General features: G+C 42.6%; 1 protein-coding gene across 8 annotated transcripts in view; it reads left to right on the top strand.

The window, feature by feature from the left end:
* EZH2 (enhancer of zeste 2 polycomb repressive complex 2 subunit) overlaps positions 1–17,693 on the top strand; it is a 62,799-nt gene that overhangs the window by 5,547 nt on the left and 39,559 nt on the right. For 3 of the 8 annotated variants that reach the window (XM_083706286.1, XM_083706287.1, XM_083706288.1), the window contains 4 exons: positions 10,774–10,928; positions 13,244–13,372; positions 13,639–13,755; positions 16,810–16,930. In XM_083706286.1, coding sequence (XP_083562412.1) covers positions 10,782–10,928; positions 13,244–13,372; positions 13,639–13,755; positions 16,810–16,930 — 514 coding nt within the window. In that variant the 5' untranslated portion in view covers positions 10,774–10,781. Of the gene's footprint in view, positions 1–10,773; positions 10,929–13,243; positions 13,373–13,638; positions 13,756–16,809; positions 16,931–17,693 lie in introns of those variants that run through there. The other 5 variants (XM_083706291.1, XM_083706290.1, XM_083706289.1 and 2 more) reach the window with 3 other exon arrangements.

Raw genomic sequence — 17,693 nt, 5'->3', positions numbered from 1 at the left:
TTGGTAGTTTCCTGTATGTTTCCTTCTCCTTATGAACAATGTTACTAGCTGCTTCCACCACTGTATGCCAATTCTATATATTTATTAAAATAGCTACAGAAACTTGCTTATTTCAGATGCAATTATAATGTCTTCATTATTACAACCCAGGGCATAGACATGTCAGAGACCAGGCTGAGGAGTACTGCTCTGATGAGGAATGGTGAGAGCCTCTTCCTCCCCCTGCTCCTGACCAGGATCCTGAAGCTGCCCAGGAGCAGTGGAACAATATAGATTTAGAACAGTGGTTTTGCAGAGGAGCATAGTTCTGAAGACAAAAGTTGGGGCGAACGGGGGCGGGGGGACAGCAAGGTAAAGAAGAACTGGAAGAGAGAGCTAACAGACTCTCGCTGGAAAGTGTCCAGTCTATCAGTCCAAGGTCACGTAGAGCAGATAAGGTAGCTACAGAAAAAGCACAGAGGTTGCGAGATCAGGTTGCAAGGCACGGAGGTGACTAGGGGGGAAGTTGGTGGAAACCTTAATTGGGAACATCTTCATTCTGAGAATGGCTGCTTTGTTCTTTTGCTGTGATCATTAAATAATCTTTAAATTGTAAGTGACTCTTTTCACTTTGTCCTGCTTATCTACGGCCAAAGGTGGGGGAAGGAAGCTGTGTCCCTGAAGCCTGACAGGACATGAAGCAGATCTACTAATTACACAGTCATTAATGTGTGTGGTTTATTTTAATTTGGAATCTAATTAGGAAAGAAGCTATATTCTATGTAACCCCATACTATGAAAAGCCTTCACTTTTATCATCCCTTTCCAAAAGGGATGTATGTTTTCAGCTACTCACCTCCATAGAATCATGGAATTGCACAAATTGGAAGGGACCAGAAGGGTCAGCTAGTCGAACCCCCTGCAATGCAGGAATCTTTTGTCCATGTGGGGCTCGAAGCCACATCCCTGAGATTAAGAATCTCATGCTCTCCTGACTGAGCTATCCCAGTTCTCAATTGTAGGTGAAGAATTATCTTAATATTCTTATAAAAGCCTATTACGTTTAAAATAAATAATTGAGGGGTATCAATTGCTAACATGCAGATCACTTACTTTAAGAATGTTAAGGAAAGGCTTGTGTACTATCAACTATTTATTTATGTATTTATTACATTTATGTACCGCTATTTTCTTCCAAAGACCTCAATGTGGTCCACATGATTCTCCTCCCCATTTCATCCTCACAACAACTTGGTGAAGTAGGTTAGGCTAGGAGATGGTGACTGGGCCAATGTCGCCCAGTGAGCTGCAGGGCTGAGTGGGGATGAGAACCCTAGTCTCCCATGTCCTAGTCCAACACACTAACCATTATGCCACACTGGCTCTTACGGTGTTATTCTTACTTAGTTGTAATGAATTTAATTTTGAAAAGAAGGCAAAGGCTATGATCTCTTTGGAGATAGATGGGGTACATGTAAAATACAATGATAATGTGATCTCCAGTTCTATTTATTATTGCATCTCAGGCCATATATATCTTCCAGCATTCCATTGTTTGTTTATTGTATAGGATTTAACTTTACACAGACCTTTCTGTATGTGTACAAAAATAATTTTACAAATGTTGAAGTAGCCCTGTTCTCCCATAAGAAAAAAAATCCAAAATTCATATTAGCACAGTAACTGTTTATTTGCTCAAAGTATGGGCAAGATAGAGACCTAAAGGAATACCGTGACAGTTCATCTCCTTCCCTGTTAGTTTTGAACATGCATATTGTCAAGAAAAAGCAGTTGCCTTTAAGATCCTTTTGAAAAGAACAAACATAGTATATGCAGAACTTTCAAACACCTATCATACCAACTCCTTACATTAGAAAAAAATTCAAATTACTTCTGGTACCTTCTGTAGTCTACATCTAAAACTGAAAACTTTTACTCTGATGAGGTTTTATTGCTAAAGTTGGTATGTCACTAAAAAGGCACCAACCTTCTCATTGCCGTTGCAGTTGTCACATAGATATATCATTTGCATCTCCTGCCTTGGCCACTGTCTCATCTTTCTTAATCTTTTATCTTTACTTAAACTTTTTTTTAAATGAGGTCACCAGGTTCAGATAACTTTTTTAGCTGGGTTTTCTTTTTAAATCTTGCACACACCTATAATTATTATAGAAGTTGTTATACAATGATTCCTCTCCACTCATAAATTGGGGCTTGCAGTGTCTGGGCCGAGAAAGGGGTCTTTTTTTGGGGGAAGGGGGGCAGCTCAATGAAAATGTGAAAAGGGCAGATGCTAAGCATGAGGAGGGATCATTAGGAAGGCGGATGAATATAAATCTGCCAGCAGCACAGTGCCAAATCACAACATCGCAATTGTTGGAACAGCTGAGAAGTAGGAAGGAGGCACATAGCATTTTTACTACAGCCCATACCTCCTGTATCTGCCACCAGTGCCGGGGCTGTGAGAGACGTATGTAGCAGCCACCCAGGGAGGACATCCTGGCTTGTGTGAGACTGACACCTAGCCTCTTCAACAGCAGGAAATTCAGCTCCAAAAGGAGGTTTGGCATCCCATGTGCTGTAATGCTAAGAGAAGAGGAATGGGGACTTCAATGCATTGTTGCTCTGCTGTAGTAACTAAATACCGTCTATTTTAATTGTTATTTGAATATATACAGGCATTGCCCCCCACTTACACGGGGGTAATGGGCTGTGCCCCCGCATGCATCAGTGAAATTGCATAAAGTGAGGAGCATCCTGCTTTAATACGGTGTGAATGGAGGACCCCCTGGAAATCTCTGCTTGGTATAGGTAGTGTTGGGCCAGAGAATGAGAAACTTCCATTGGATTGTCTGCTGCAAATGTTGCAAGTAAGTGCTCTAACTTAGATAGGACAAGTGAAAAATAGGCAAAGCTCTTGGCTTCCTAGAACAGGGGTTTCCAAAGCGTGGTCCACAGACCAACAAAGGTCTGTGAGCTACACTTAGGTGGCATGTGGCCCCAGCTCTGTGGAGCAGGATAGCTGTGCAGGTGAGCAATGGTGTGCTCCATTGTTCTTAGAACGAGCAGAACATGACCGAGGTGGCGAGGTGCCTTTTGTCTTCCCAGAGGGACAAAGCTGCAATTGGTAGCAACATGGGGGATGGTCCCAACCGGGGAAAGAGGCTGACAAGGCACTTAAGGAGCAGAGTGTCAGTGCATGGGCAGAATGAATGCGGACTCCGACTGAAGACTCAAGCTGACATGTTGTTGTTTAGTCGTTAAGTCGTGTCCGACTCTTCGTGACCCCATGGACCAGAGAACGCCAGGCACCTCTGTCCTCCACTGCCTCCCGCAGTTTGGTCAAACTCATGCTGGTAACCTCGAAAACACTATCCAACCATCTCGTCCTCTGTCGCCCCTTCTCCTTGTGCCCAGGGAGTCTTCTCTTCTGATGAGGTGGCCAAAGTACTGGAGCCTCAGCTTCACGATCTGTCCTTCCAGTGAGCACTCAGGGCTGATTTCCTTCAGAATGGAGAGGTTTGATGTTCTTGCAGTCCATGGGACTCTCAGGAGTCTCCTCCAGCACCATAATTCAAAAGCATCAATTCTTCGGCGATCAGCCTTCTTTATGGTCCAGCTCTCACTTCCATACATCACTACTGGGAAAACCATAGCTTTAACTATACGAACCTTTGTTGGCAAGGTGATGTCTCTGCTTCTCAAGATGCTGTCTAGGCCTGTCATTGCCCTTCTCCCAAGAAGCAGGCGTCTTTTAATTTCGTGGCTGCTGTCACCATCTGCAGTGATCATGGAGCCCAAGAAAGTAAAATCTCTCACTGCCTCCATTTCTTCCCCTTCTATTTGCCAGGAGGTGATGGGACCAGTGGCCATGATCTTCGTTTTTTTTATGTTGAGTTTCAGACCATATTTTGCGCTCTCCTCTTTCACCCTCATTAAAAGGTTCTTTAATTCCTCCTCACTTTCTGCCATCAAGGTTGTGTCATCTGCATATCTGAGGTTGTTGATATTTCTTCCGGCAATCTTAATTTCGGCTAGGGATTCATCCAGCCCAGCCTTTTGCATGATGAATTCTGCATATAAGTTAAATAAGCAGGGAGACAAAATACAGCCTTGTCGTACTCCTTTCCCAATTTTGAACCAATCAGTTGTTCCATATCCAGTTCTAACTGTAGCTTCTTGTCCCACATAGAGATTTCTCAGGAGACAGATGCGGTGATCAGGCACTCCCATTTTTTTAAGAGCTTGCCATAGTTTGCCGTGGTCGACACAGTCAAAGGCTTTTGCATAGTCAATGAAGCAGAAGTAGATGTCTTTCTGGAACTCTCTAGCTTTCTTCATAATCCAGCGCATGTTTGCAATTTGGTCTCTGGTTCCTCTGCCTCTTCTAAATCCAGCTTGCACTTCTGGGAGTTCTCGGTCCACATACTGCTTGAGCCTTCCTTGTAGAATTTTAAGCATAACCTTGCTAGCATGTGAAATGAGTGCAATTGTGCGGTAGTTGGAGCATTCTTTGGCACTGCCCTTCTTTGCGATTGGGATGTAGACTGATCTTCTCCAATCTTCTGGCCACTGCTGTGTTTTCCAAACTTGCTGGCATATTGAGTGTAGCACCTTAACAGCATCATCTTTTAAAATTTTAAATAGTTCAGCTGGAATACCATCACTTCCACTGGCCTTGTTATTTGCAGTGCTTTCTAAGGCCCATTTGACTTCACTTTCCAGGATGTCTGGCTCAAGGTCAGCAACCACACTACTGGGGGTATACGAGACATCCATTTCTTTCTGGTATAATTCCTCTGTGTATTCTTGCCACCCATCCATAGTTCGAGCCTCCATCCATAGTTCTTCAGGCACTCTGTCCACCAAATCTAAATCCTTAAACCTGTTCCTCACTTCCACTGTGTATTCATAAGGGATTTGACTTAGATTGTATCTTACCGGCCCAGTGGTTTTTCCTACTTTCTTCAGTTTAAGCTTGAATTTTGCTATAAGAAGCTGATGATCTAAGCCACAGTCAGCTCCAGGTCTTGTTTTTGCTGACTGTATAGAGCTTCTCCATCTTTGGCTGCAGAGAATATAATCAATCTGATTTCGATGCTGCCCATCTGGTGATGTCCATGTGTAGAGTCGTCTCTTGTGTTGTTGGAAAAGCGTGTTTGTGATGGCCAGCTTGTTCTCTTGACAGAACTCTATTAGCCTTTGCCCTGCTTCATTTTGATCTCCAAGGCCAAACTTGCCAGTTGTTCCTTTTATCTCTTGACTCCCTACTTTAGCATTCCAATCCCCTATAATGAGAAGAACATCCTTCTTTGGTGTCACATCTATAAGGTGTTGTAAGTCTTCATAGAATTGGTCAATTTCAGTTTCTTCAGCACCAGTAGTTGGTGCATAAACTTGGATTACTGTGATGTTAAAAGATCTGCCTTGGATTCATATCGAGATCATTCTATCATCAAGCTGACATAGATTACACCAAACATTGAAGAATGTTTAACATCTCCATTGCTTTTAAATTGCCTCTAATTGTATTTGTACTTCTTTTTCTTACCATGCTGAATTCCATATCCTTTTTTTTTAAAAAAAAGTTGAGCATTTAGTGCAGCAGATTACAAATGCTAAACAACAGGCAGAAAAACCATTAAGTGGTCTGCCAAGACACTTACCAATTTTCAAGTGGTCTGGTTGAAAGAAAGGAGAACCACTGTACTAGAATGAAATGCTCTTGGAATAGTAATTAAAGGGACATGAAGTTGAGGACAGTGACATTTACATTGTGTACCTCGCTGCGTCAGTTTACTTACATTATTGATGCTTGCGTGGCTTCTGGCTAATACGTTCACCATGTTCTATATGCAATTCTAATGAAGTTTAAATTCTGCAGAAACGCCCTAAACAACTAGAGCTGCCGTTTAGTTCATTTTCTTCAAACCCCACCCTTCAACATAACCATGAGCTTTATGGTCCTCTTAATAATACTTCGCAAGTTGAGTGTGCTCTCATTTTGCCTGTTGAGATTTTATTTTTATTTTTACAATAATTTCACTCTATTAGACGCACCGGAGGATAGGATGCACCCAGTTTTTAGAGGGGGAAAGCAAGGGAAAAAAGTATTCTTTAAAGGGAGCACTGAGCAGAGCCTGTATGCATCCCAGGCTCTGCTCAGCGCTCCCTTTCACTAGCCGCGTGGAGTGTGTGTGTGGCGCTTGCAGGCTTTCCCCCGGCTCTTGGGGGCTTTTTTGGGAGGTGGGAGAAGGGATAGAACCATGCGCTCTCTCCCTTCCCCCACCTCCCGCAAAAGCCAGGGATAGCTGCACGAAGCCTCCGCAGGGCAGCGGAATGAAGGCTCTCCGTGCGCTGCGGCGGCTTCCCGCGAAGCAGTGCTCCCTCTGTGCAGTGTTCCCTCTAGCTGTTCTGGCTTCTGGGGTAGCCCGCAAAGCCTCCGCAGGGGACCGGAATGAAGGCTCCCCACTCCCCTGCAGAGGCTTCACACAGCTAAGCTAGAAGCTAGAACAGCCAGCGGGATCGCTGCGCAGCGATCCCGCTCCCTGTCCTGGCTTCTGGCTTAGCTGTGCGCAGCCTCTCCGGGCAAGGGGAGCCTTCATCCCCTGCTCGTGAGAGGCTGCGCGCGGCTAAGGCTCCCCCAGGAGCCACACTCCCTTTAAAGAGCCGTGGAGTGTGTGTGCGGCTCTTGGGGGCTTTTCCCCGAGGAGGGAGAAGGGAGCAGAGCCTCCTGTCTGCAGTCACTTCATAAGATGCACACACATTTCCCCTTACTTTTTAGGAGGGAAAAAGTGTGTCTTATAGAGCAAAAAATACGGTATATATACCACATTTAAGGTAGACCTCACAAGGCAGTTTACATAAAATTATTTCAATAATAAGCATCATTTTTTAAAAAAAACTTGCAATGGAATGGAAAAGGCAACTTGTTTGTTTTGAAAAAAATATGTAACCGCCCCTTCTTATTTGGCTCAGGGTAAGATGGTTCTGCCCTATCCATTCTTAAGGAAATCAGCCCTGAGTGCTCACTGGAAGGACACATCTTGAAGCTGAGGCTCCAAGACTTGGGCCACCTCATGAGAAGAGAAGACTCCCTGGAAACGACCCTGATGTTGGGAAAGATTGAGGGCACAAGGAGAAGGGGACGACAGAGGACGAGATGGTTGGAAATTGTCCTCGGAGCTACCAACATGAGTTTGACCAACTGCAGGAAGCAGTAGAAAACAGGAGTGCCTGGCGTGCTCTGGTCCATGGGGTCACAAAGAGTCGGACACAATTAAACAACAAAAAGATGGTTATGCAGACTTCCCTGGGGTAACAGATGATGGGGCACTATGGGAGCTGCATGGCGACAGTTCCTTAGACTTCTTTCTTTCTTTGAGCCAGCGAACTGGAAGGAGACACTGAAGGAAATCAGTGGTCCCTTAGACATTTGAGAACATAGCTGGTCCTTGTGCGTATCCTTGGTTTTCAGATACCCTGTTTATAAAATGATACCAATGCCATGGGATGACTTTTTAGGCTGAACATCTGGGTCTGGGAAAACTAAACAAATCACAGTTTGTATATAACAGCCCTGTCTGCCGTCTTGCTATTTTTTGTGTGAAACACAACAGTTTTGTGGAGGAGCAGAACAAAGAAGAGGAAACTTTTCCCCACTTTGATGCAAGTGATGGGAATACCGTCTCCATTTCAAATCTTATCTGCTCTGCAGATTAGCTCTGCCTGCTTTTCTGTAGAGTATGTTTATATTTACTTTGAGAAGTTGTGAATGTTGTTGCAGCTTTGGAGTCTGTTCTGCAGTGTTAACTAATGTTCCGTAAAGGAACTTGTCCTTTTGTTTTTTACAGTGAAGTTATTTCTTCTATAGAAGTAATACAGTACTAGAATTTCTGTGCTCTGAAAATTCATGCAGATGGTGTTTTCTTTCTTGAGCATGCAGTGAAGCTCCCTATGGCACAAAAATGTCTTTACTTGATGAAGAAGCTGCAGGACATGAAATGTATAGGAATTAAATTAGTCAAAAGGGACTGATACAGATAAGAGGATTGGAATCTGTGCTGGTAACAGCCCAGGCCTGGACTTGTAGCCTTTTGATTTGGTTTGCATGATGTCTGGGATAGTCATGGGCTGTGTTTTGTCTTGGTTCAGTGTGAGAATGTTCAAGCCATTTGTTACTTTTTTAGAGAAGGTCTTTGTAACTGACTTAAGTATTGACTGCTGTATACCAAATACATGCAGCTTTGTATATAATAACAGCTTTGTAATTGTCTAGTTCCTTTTTAAGTTATTGGGGCAGTCAAGAGTTTCTGAATGTAGCATAATTGACTTCCTTCATTTTGGTTTGATATACTTTCTCTTTCTTAAACTTACTCATTTGTATATTTCTGCTCTTTGGGTTTATGCGATAATCAGATTCAGAATTAATTGCTGTTTTGCAGAACAATGCCAATTATTGTGCCATCCAAACCCGAGATCCATTGGAGGGGGTTAGGATACAACAGAACTAGTTCTGTCCCAGATACCAGGAAGGGACCTTTGGACCTCCGTGCCTCTCCAGAGGACGGGAGAAACTGGCATCCTCAGGAATAGTCCTTTTTTGTGCCAGATTGTGGTGGCTAAACCTGAGGTGGTCCTGTGCATTCGTGATGGGGGCCTGGATAAGGAGTGCAGCAGGAAATGGTACACAAATGCTGTTGAGAAGAATAGCACCCTGGGCACCCCCCATTGGGGATTGCATGTTCGAGTGATGTAATAACACTGTGTGCTTGGGAAATCAAGTTTGTTCAGGCATGTCATTCCAGAAGGCACTGAACAAGAAGGCACTCACACCTATCATGTCTTGTGAGCCAATGCACGGCAGTGGTGTTGGCACCCTTACAGAAGGGACACACTAATGGAGTGGGGAACACAGGTGGTGGATACTGGGGTTACTTCAAGCATAGTGGTAATGCCTCTTCTCCTTCAGTCTTTTTGTCCAGTTCCTGTTAATCCCATGCTGACCCAGAATGTCTATGACAGTCAGCAGAATGCTGGTGACCCATCTGCACCTGTGAGCATGGTGGTTCGGCAGAGGAAGTGGTGGAGGGTGTGGAAGCTGCCTGCCTGGTCTGCCCATCCATCCCTTTCCTCTTTTTGTTTAGAGCCCCAACAGGGAAAGTGAGTTTTGTGCATGTCTTCCTGTGTTCCAGGGGTAGCCCCTAAGGGCTTCTTTGTTGGGCACAGGGATGGTTCCCTGGACCCGGATTAGTAATGCCCCTTCCTTTGGTCCCCTTGCAGGCATTCTTCCCATCGGCCCAGCAGCCTTTGTGAACATAGTGGCTGGGCTCCCTCCGGCTGCCTGCCTGCCTTCTCTGGCCACCCTCCCATAACACACACCAATGCTGGTTCTCATACTGACACTGCTCTGGGTAACCACAGATGCCTCCAAAGCAGCTGTGAGGCAGAACCTGAGTGGCCAGTGGTGACTGTGGTAGAGTTGCACAGAGACATTGCGGTGGGGCTCTCCTTGCTGCCGGGGGAGGGAGGGTTCTGTGGTAGCGGAAGGTGGTGGTGCCATGTCTGATGCTGCATAGCAACAAGGGTGCCAGAATGCCCCTCTGAGCAGGCTGTGGAGCCAGGCAATAGTCCACATTTGCATAAGGCATTTTGTTTGCAGTAAAGGCTTGTTTTTGCATTGGCCCCTGTGAAGTGCCAGGTTTCCTTGGTCTGATGTGGGGATCATTGAGTGCTTGCGCTGCTGGCAGAGCCATGTGCATGAGTTCTGCATGTGCTGATGGTTGGCCACGTGTGTTTTGAGTGAGGCAAGTGTTCCTTTTAGGTGGTGTGTTTGGATTGGCTGGCAATGGCAGCATTGCTGTGAATGTCATGGGCCTGTGTTTGGGCCTTCTGCTGAGCTCTTAAGTTTTTAGCTGGCTTCAGATTCTTTTTTCTCTGGCAGAGCGCATGAATTTTTTTTAGCAAAGTGGCCTGCTCAACTACAAGCTAAATACTAAATACTAAAGGCCCTTGTATGTGTAATTGATATATCCAAATATTTTAAATTTCCTATAATTTAAACTTAAAAAGTATTAAGGCTTACTCAGCTCTGCAACCTTGTAAATTTCTGTTGTGCCTTTCTTTCTAACAGAAGCTTCCATGGCAGCTATCAACATTTCTTCATCATAGTAAAAGGATTATCTACACAACTTAAAAATGATTTCTAATTGGGAGGCCCAGGCTAAGTTATCTTAGCACTGAGATCATCTCATGTTTAAGAGTAAGGATGATGTTCATTATAACTCTGCTAATAACAGGTTCCTTTTCCCCACTCCTTGTGAGCACTCTGCATTTGTGACTAATGAATTGCTGGAGTTATTTGTCATGACCAGAAACTGCAATCTCTTATCAACACGCAACCCACATTTGTAAGATTTGCAGTGGTGAATCTAAGGAACGGAGCAGAAAACAGCTGCCGCACAGTGAACCTCAACCTAAATGTCAAGGATTATATCTTGATACTTCTGTGGTTTGTGGAACCCATACTATTAGAATGGAGTGGCAGCAAAGCCTAGACTTATTTACTACTAAGGCAGGGTTAAGGATAGGACTCTGGAGTATACTATCATTTGAATTTTCCAGCTGAAAAAGTAGCACTGTAATGTTGGAAATGAGTGCTGCAGACGGGCTATAGCCCGTTTCAGATATAGGCTCCGTTGCATGCATAAACAGACCCTTGGTGTTAGAATAGATATCAGCCACTTAGTAGGCCTGATTGTGTTTGATCATATATCTAGGTTCTGTTCCTTGCAGGGATAATCATGGGTCAGCCCGGAAAGAAATCTGAGAAAGGACCAATTTGCTGGAGGAAGCGTGTAAAATCAGAATATATGCGACTTAGGCAACTCAAGAGATTCAGACGGGCAGATGAAGTAAAGGTAACTAAGACACCTAATCCCAATAATAAGGTATTAAGATGACTCTTTTTCAGTATGAATTTGTTTTTATACTGTAGTTTTGTAGTAAAATATTTTGCTTTTGACTTTCACTCTGTATTGGTTCTCATAAAAGGGCAACCATGAGAGCATTCAGCATTAAAATGAGGCTGTCCCTCATTGAGTTTTAACAATTGCTCATGTTGTGATCTATTTAGTTCTGATGATACCCTGACTCTGGAATACCCTTCTAGGGAGCCTTAACCAGTGCTGACATTACAATTTTTTTAGAACACCAGGTTTAAAAAGTTATTCCCTTGGGCATTTTAAATTGTTGTTATGGCCTCTGTTCTGCCTTTGTATCTCTGTTTTGTTTTGTATTTTTATTGTCTCAATCAGGAATTACTGTGAAAATAAGAAAGGGGGGCACACACCAAATGTTATTCTTGCTCAGGGCACAATATTACCAACAATGTACAACAATAAAAAATACATTATAATTCTAATGCAACAGAATATCCCTCAAACATTGAGAACATTGACAATTTATTATTATTATTATTATTAATATTATTATTGCATCCCCTTGGCTCCGTGCCCTGTGCAAGGGAGCTGCCTGCACAGCCCTAAATCTAGCACTGCCTGGAATCCATTTGAGCAAAGGGCAGTCTAGATATTTTAAAAATAAGTAAATAAATAGCTGTTTTCCATTCAGTATTGTTGTCCCTTTTAGAAAGATTCATATACTGCATTGACATTAGAAAAAGTTATACTTATATATGTAAAGTGCATAATATCTTACCACCGTCAGTACAGAAATTGGATTTTTGCAACAGAGCAACTATACTCTAAAGAGCCCAATGGGATTTCTGACTTTGAACAGTGGACACCCATGTCATATTGCAAACTACTTTTGAAAGTGTTGTCAATTTCTGAAGGGATCTGCTAAGTAGCACACAGGGCTGCTGTTTGAAAAACACAACCCCTCATTGGCCAGCTCCAAATTATAATTGCCATATAATGCAAGTGGAGTAAGCAGAATGAATGGTGTCCTGCAAAATTTAATTTAAAATATTATATTTGTATTTGTTGAACACAAATTTAAGTACCTTCTAAAGGTGATGCTTTATTAAAACAGCTTTCATCTTTTTGAACTGTTTATTCACTTTAATATTGTTTGGAAAGAACTGTACTCTGTAACTTTTCAGGACCTCTTTCCCATAGCATCAGTCAGCCCTCCTGTTGCCAGTTGCTCCTAGAAGTCTGAGAACATGGAGTGGCATCTGGTACAGTGTGAGGGCCTGCGGTCAGAAATCAAAATTGTAGACAGTCCAATGCTCTAGGTGCGAACATGTGGTTCTTTAATCAATATCTTAAAACAATAACCCTGATGGTAAGCTAATATTACCCATATATTGCAAGGGGCTGTGGGCTGGTTGCCCAAAGCTGTCTGGAGAGATTCCTAGTTCATAAGTCATGTTCTTAAGCTCTACATTACACTAGTTCGCACCTGGTTTTGCTGTCTATAGCATTGACATAATGAAGTATGGTATTGTATGTGCATAGCTCTTGGACCATCTTTATATGCTGCTTAGCAAGTCTTGTGATTGTCCATAGTAGAATGCCTAAATTAGTTTACCTCTTATTTTGTCAGATGCAGTGAAAATAGTCTAGTGGACTATTTTTGAGAAAAGGTGTGTCTGAAAATCAGTACGGGTCAAGAGTTCTTAAGCATCATTGTTTTGAGGACCTTGGGAACTTGCCCAGTGCAAATAGTGCAAACCTCATGGTTCTGCGCATCTTATTTTAAGCTCCTGGAGTCCAGCATTTTGTCATTATTTGCTTTTGAAGAACATATTAGTTGTTTTCTTTCATTTTTTATATTGTCAGAGACCATTTGAAAATATACTGTGGACCACAGTTTAAGCACTCTTAAGGTAGATGATAAAATACCCTTGCCTCCTGAAATATCTGGACAATAATGAAACCTCTAGCAGTTTTGGTCAGATGCATATGGCATAGTCATCAGAAGCTGCTTTATTCTGAGTCTGATCATTGGCCGTGGGTGTCAGGGCTGAACCGGGGGTCTTCTGTGTGCAAAGCATGTGCTCTGCCACTGAACTACAGTGAAGTCAAACTCCAGTGTTTCAGATGGGAGACTTTCCCAGTCCTGCTTGACAATGCAGGGGCTTGAATCTGAGACCTTCTGCACGCAAAGCAGATGTTCTGCTATGGAGCTATATCCCTTCCCTGTCTTTCACAGTCAGACAAGCATTGTTTTTAGATACCCAAATAACTTTACAAATGCTTGTGGGTTCTCGGTTCTTAAAACATTATTTTATTTCCAGAGCATGTTTAATTCTAATCGTCAGAAGATCCAGGAAAGAACAGAAATATTAAACCAAGAATGGAAACAACGCCGGATACAACCTGTCCACATCATGACTTCTGTGAGCTCATTGCGTGGGACCAGGGAGGTTGGTTAACATGATGTGTTTGCTTGAAATGTTGTTAGAAAGTACACATTACCTTTACTATGTATGGTGTGCACCATACCTAAGGAACATCCCTGTCTGAGTAAAAGCAAACATTTATAAGCACTTTTCAATGTTAGCATTTCTTTTTGAATTAAAACTCTTCACTTTATCCCTTCGAAATGCACACCTTTGTTTGTCAAGTCAGGTTTTTGCTGCTGTTTAAAAACAACGTACTACTAGTAGTGTAATTGTATCTCTTCTTCCAGTGTTCAGTCACCAGTGACTTAGATTTTCCAAAGCAAGTAATTCCCCTCAAGACTCTGAATGCTGTTGCTTCAGTACCCATAATGTACTCTTGGTCTCCCCTTCAGCAAAACTTTATGGTAAGTGAAATACGGGACTAAACCAACTGAAATGGAAACCAGCAAAAGAGTCTGCTGAATAATAGTTGATGCCATCTTTCTAGTATAGTGTGACTCTGCAGTGCTTTTATGCCCAATAATAGTTTTAATGGTTCAGCAAACCTCATTGTGTGTCAAATTGATTCCTGATAAAATTAATTTTATTATTTGCAAACACTGGATTTTGCAGAAAGCATCTGAATGCATCTTTTGAGTAAAGTCACAGTGTCATAATTCTTCTTCATGGATGAATAAATCTGGGCATTTCTGTTTGAGGAAATTTTTACAGAACTTGCACCAAACATTTAAGAAATGTAGGAAGTGTTAGCTACTCAATGATGCTTTATGGTCTTCAGAAGCTGATTCACAAAAGGACTCAATTTTGGACAGATAATTTGGCATCCAATAGACAACTCAGAGTAGCCAGAATAAAGAATTAAAATAGAAGAGTTGCATTGAACTGTGCTTCTCGGCTGATGGTATGGTTCGTAAGGTAAGTGGGAAGGGAAGCAATTTTCAGTGTCTTTCTCGCGGACTCTCCTTCGTTAGAGGTTTTAAAGCAAAGGTTGGATGGCCATCTGTCATGGATACTTTAGTTGAGATTCCTCCATTGCAGGGGGTTGAACTAGAAGAACCCCAGGGTCCCTTCCAGCTCTATAATAGCAGGTCACCTGAAGTCATTGTGATGTCAGGGGATTGGCAAATGACTCTTCCCACCAGTTAAAATTAGCCTGCAGAGGGTGAGAGAGGTAAGGATCTGGCCCACCAGCCTGATCCAATTCCCTTTTACCACACCTTAAGAGGCATTTAAAAAGAATCATTAAGCCTATTTTTATTTGCTTTTATTTTCTGTTTGAAAAATAACAGCTCCAACAATAAATAAATAAATCATCCATTAAAACCAGTATTAAACTAAACAGAAAATTTGAAAGGCAGTATGAAATGTGTAAATAAATTGCTGGCGTTACCATGTCAGTTGAGCAGCTTGCAATAGATAAAACTGATTTATAGAATTGCATTGACTGTAGCAGGTATATATTTTTGGTTTAGAAGAAATAGGTAGGCCAAATGCACCCTTTTCTCTACATATACATTGGTACCTCGGTTTAAGAACAGGACTGTTTACGAACGATTCAGTTTACAAACTTCGCAAAACCGGAAGTAGTGTCCCAGTTTGCGAACTTTACCTCGGTCTAAGAACAGAATCCGAATGGTGGAAGGGCAGCGGTGGCAGAAAGCCTCATCGGGGAAAGTGTTCCTCGGTTTAAGAACGGTTTCGGTTTAAGAATGAACTTCTGGAACGAATTAAGTTCGTAAACCGAGGTACCACTGTATAGAGAAAATTTATTTGAAAAAAGGTAGTAGCACAAAAAATAGTATAGTCACAAAATAAATTATTTATGCAACATTTTCAGCAAGGGCATTCCTTAATAGACTTCCGCCTTGAGCTCCGTCATCCCAAGCAAAAATTCACTTCTGGTTACCCCTAGCTAGCAGTATAATTTAGAGCAGGGAGACTTCAGTTGGGAGTCCTTGCTAATCTTTGCAGATTACCTACAGATCTATCAATAAATTCCAATCTACCTTCTGCCCACCCATCCCTAAATAAATAGGTTTTTAAAAGTATTGTTTAACTATAATTTTATGTATTCATACACGTGTGCGCGCACACACACACACACACACATTCGATTATAAAATACAGTATGCCTTTTATGTCTTAATATGAGTACAGAGCTGTTTAATCTATGCAAATGATTAACTACAGAAGGTCACTATTCCCTCATAAATGTGCAGGAACATACACAGAAATGCTGTTACATGAGCTTCTGCCTCACATGGTGACTGTATACTGCATATGACTACTGTAATGCACATGACTATGGCATTTGGGAAAAATTTCCACTGAAATGTCTGCTAAAGAAATTGCTGTGGCCCTTTGTGTATATTCTACAAGATCACTCCTGACTACACCCCTTGCAATGATCTGGATGTCCCTCCTGCACTTTTGTAGGGTCACAAAGTATGAACTGCGCAATAGTTTATCTTACAAAACAGTTTATTACAGTGAATGCTCATTGCACAGCAATTTCTACCACAAGCCTAAAGGAAAGCAAGTAAAGACCATTTAGACCACTGCCCAATCCAGAATCTAGCATGTGTGCGGGCCTCTTTGTTTCAATGGAAAAATCACATGCATGTGTACAAAGGAATGTGCAGTTGGCTTTGCTGATTCTGTTCTTAATGAAAGGGACATCGCTTTCAGATGAGAAGACGAAGTAGAGATGAGGTACCATTCTTAGGAGACCTTGCTATACATAGGCGCCGACTCCATGGGGCCTGAGGGGGCCCGAGCCCCCTCAAAAATTCGTTTGGGGGGCTCCGCCCCCCCAATAATTTAAGAAAATTATTAGTTATATTATGCTTTGTAAAATCACAAAATTATGTTGGTATTTTTTATTTTCCTTGTTTGACGATAGTTACCTTTTAAAATACATTCAGTAAAGAGTTAAAACAAAGCCACTCCCGATCTAGAGAGGGGGTGGGGTTGCGGGCTCTCGACCCATCAACAATCTCGCGGGGCTGGCATCAGCCCCGCGAGAAGCGGGGATTCCCCCTAGCTCATTAATATTCACCGCCCACGGCGGCAGCCAATCGGCTGCCGCAAAGGGTGGGCCCTCACAGGTTCACTTAAGGTCGGGGCAGCCCGGGGCTCGCCCCTTTCGTTCCCCCAGCAGCAGCGGTTTGGAGGTCTTGGGCCCCCCCAATATTTTTTATAAGTCGGTATGGGCCCCCGCCCCCCCAATATTTTTTATAAGTCGGCGCCCCTGTTGCTATATAGAGGTACCATATATTAGTGGACGGCTATGGAATTTTGATTAAGTATCCATGGAATTGTTGCTTTTGATGCGAGTTGTTGGTTGCTTTGCTTTTTGGCTTTGCCGTGCCAGGGATTGATGAGTGATCAAAATTTGTGCTTGCGGTGAGAGACTTCTCTCCCCCCCCCCTTTGTTATATTTTTTACCTTATGTCTAGGTAGAGGATGAAACAGTTTTACATAACATTCCTTATATGGGAGATGAAGTGCTTGACCAGGATGGAACTTTTATTGAAGAATTAATCAAAAACTATGACGGAAAGGTGCACGGAGACAGAGGTGAGTTCAGATGTGTATGTTTGTAAGTTGACTGCTACTGATCGCCAGTCTGGGTGGCCTGTGCTGTTCTGAGCTTAACTACCTAAAAAGCCAACCACGATATAAAAAGCACAATTATTTTGCTTCACACAGAATGAGAAAGGCATGATTTAGTACAATAATTATGCCTTTGGAAATAAACATCAATTCTCATATTTAAAAACAAGAATGAGCAGTAGTACGTATTTCCAAAAATGTAATTATTATTCTAAATCACATGTTTTTCATGAAGCAAAATAATTGTACTCGCTGGCTTTCCAGATAGTTGGCACCACCTGCAGAATACAGGAATATACCCTTTTTTACTTCTCACATAAGGGTTTTGTGCCTCTGCAGAGCTCATTCAAGGAGCTTGTAAAACCAGGCTAGAGTTTTGACCTGTGTCCTACCTTTTTATCCCTTCAAAGTATGTGGCTCCTTCTCACTTTTTACCACAGCAGTCGCTTGTTCAGAAAGCCCTTTGGGCCTGGAACGTTCTGAGAAGAGACCTGTGTGGACCACCTGGGCTGTTCTGCACCCAGTCGGCTGAGGGTGCTTTCCCATGGCCAGAGTTGATAATGTCACAGAGTCCACAGCCGGCCCAGTCAGCTTCTGCAGCATTTTATCCTTTGCCTCAGGAAGCAAAATGTCTTTGTCCAACCTTGTCATTTGTCCATTTGCAGGGACAATGAGCAACTTTCTTGGTGTGAGTTTATTTTGCAGCTGTTTCTGTTCACAAGCAACA

Source organism: Podarcis gaigeae (assembly GCF_964106915.1).
Source record: "Podarcis gaigeae genome assembly, chromosome: 12".
In the NCBI taxonomy this organism is placed as follows: Eukaryota; Metazoa; Chordata; class Lepidosauria; order Squamata; family Lacertidae; genus Podarcis; species Podarcis gaigeae.
The sequence above is the reverse complement of the archived record's forward strand: the minus strand, read 5'-3'. Positions and strand labels throughout refer to the sequence as shown.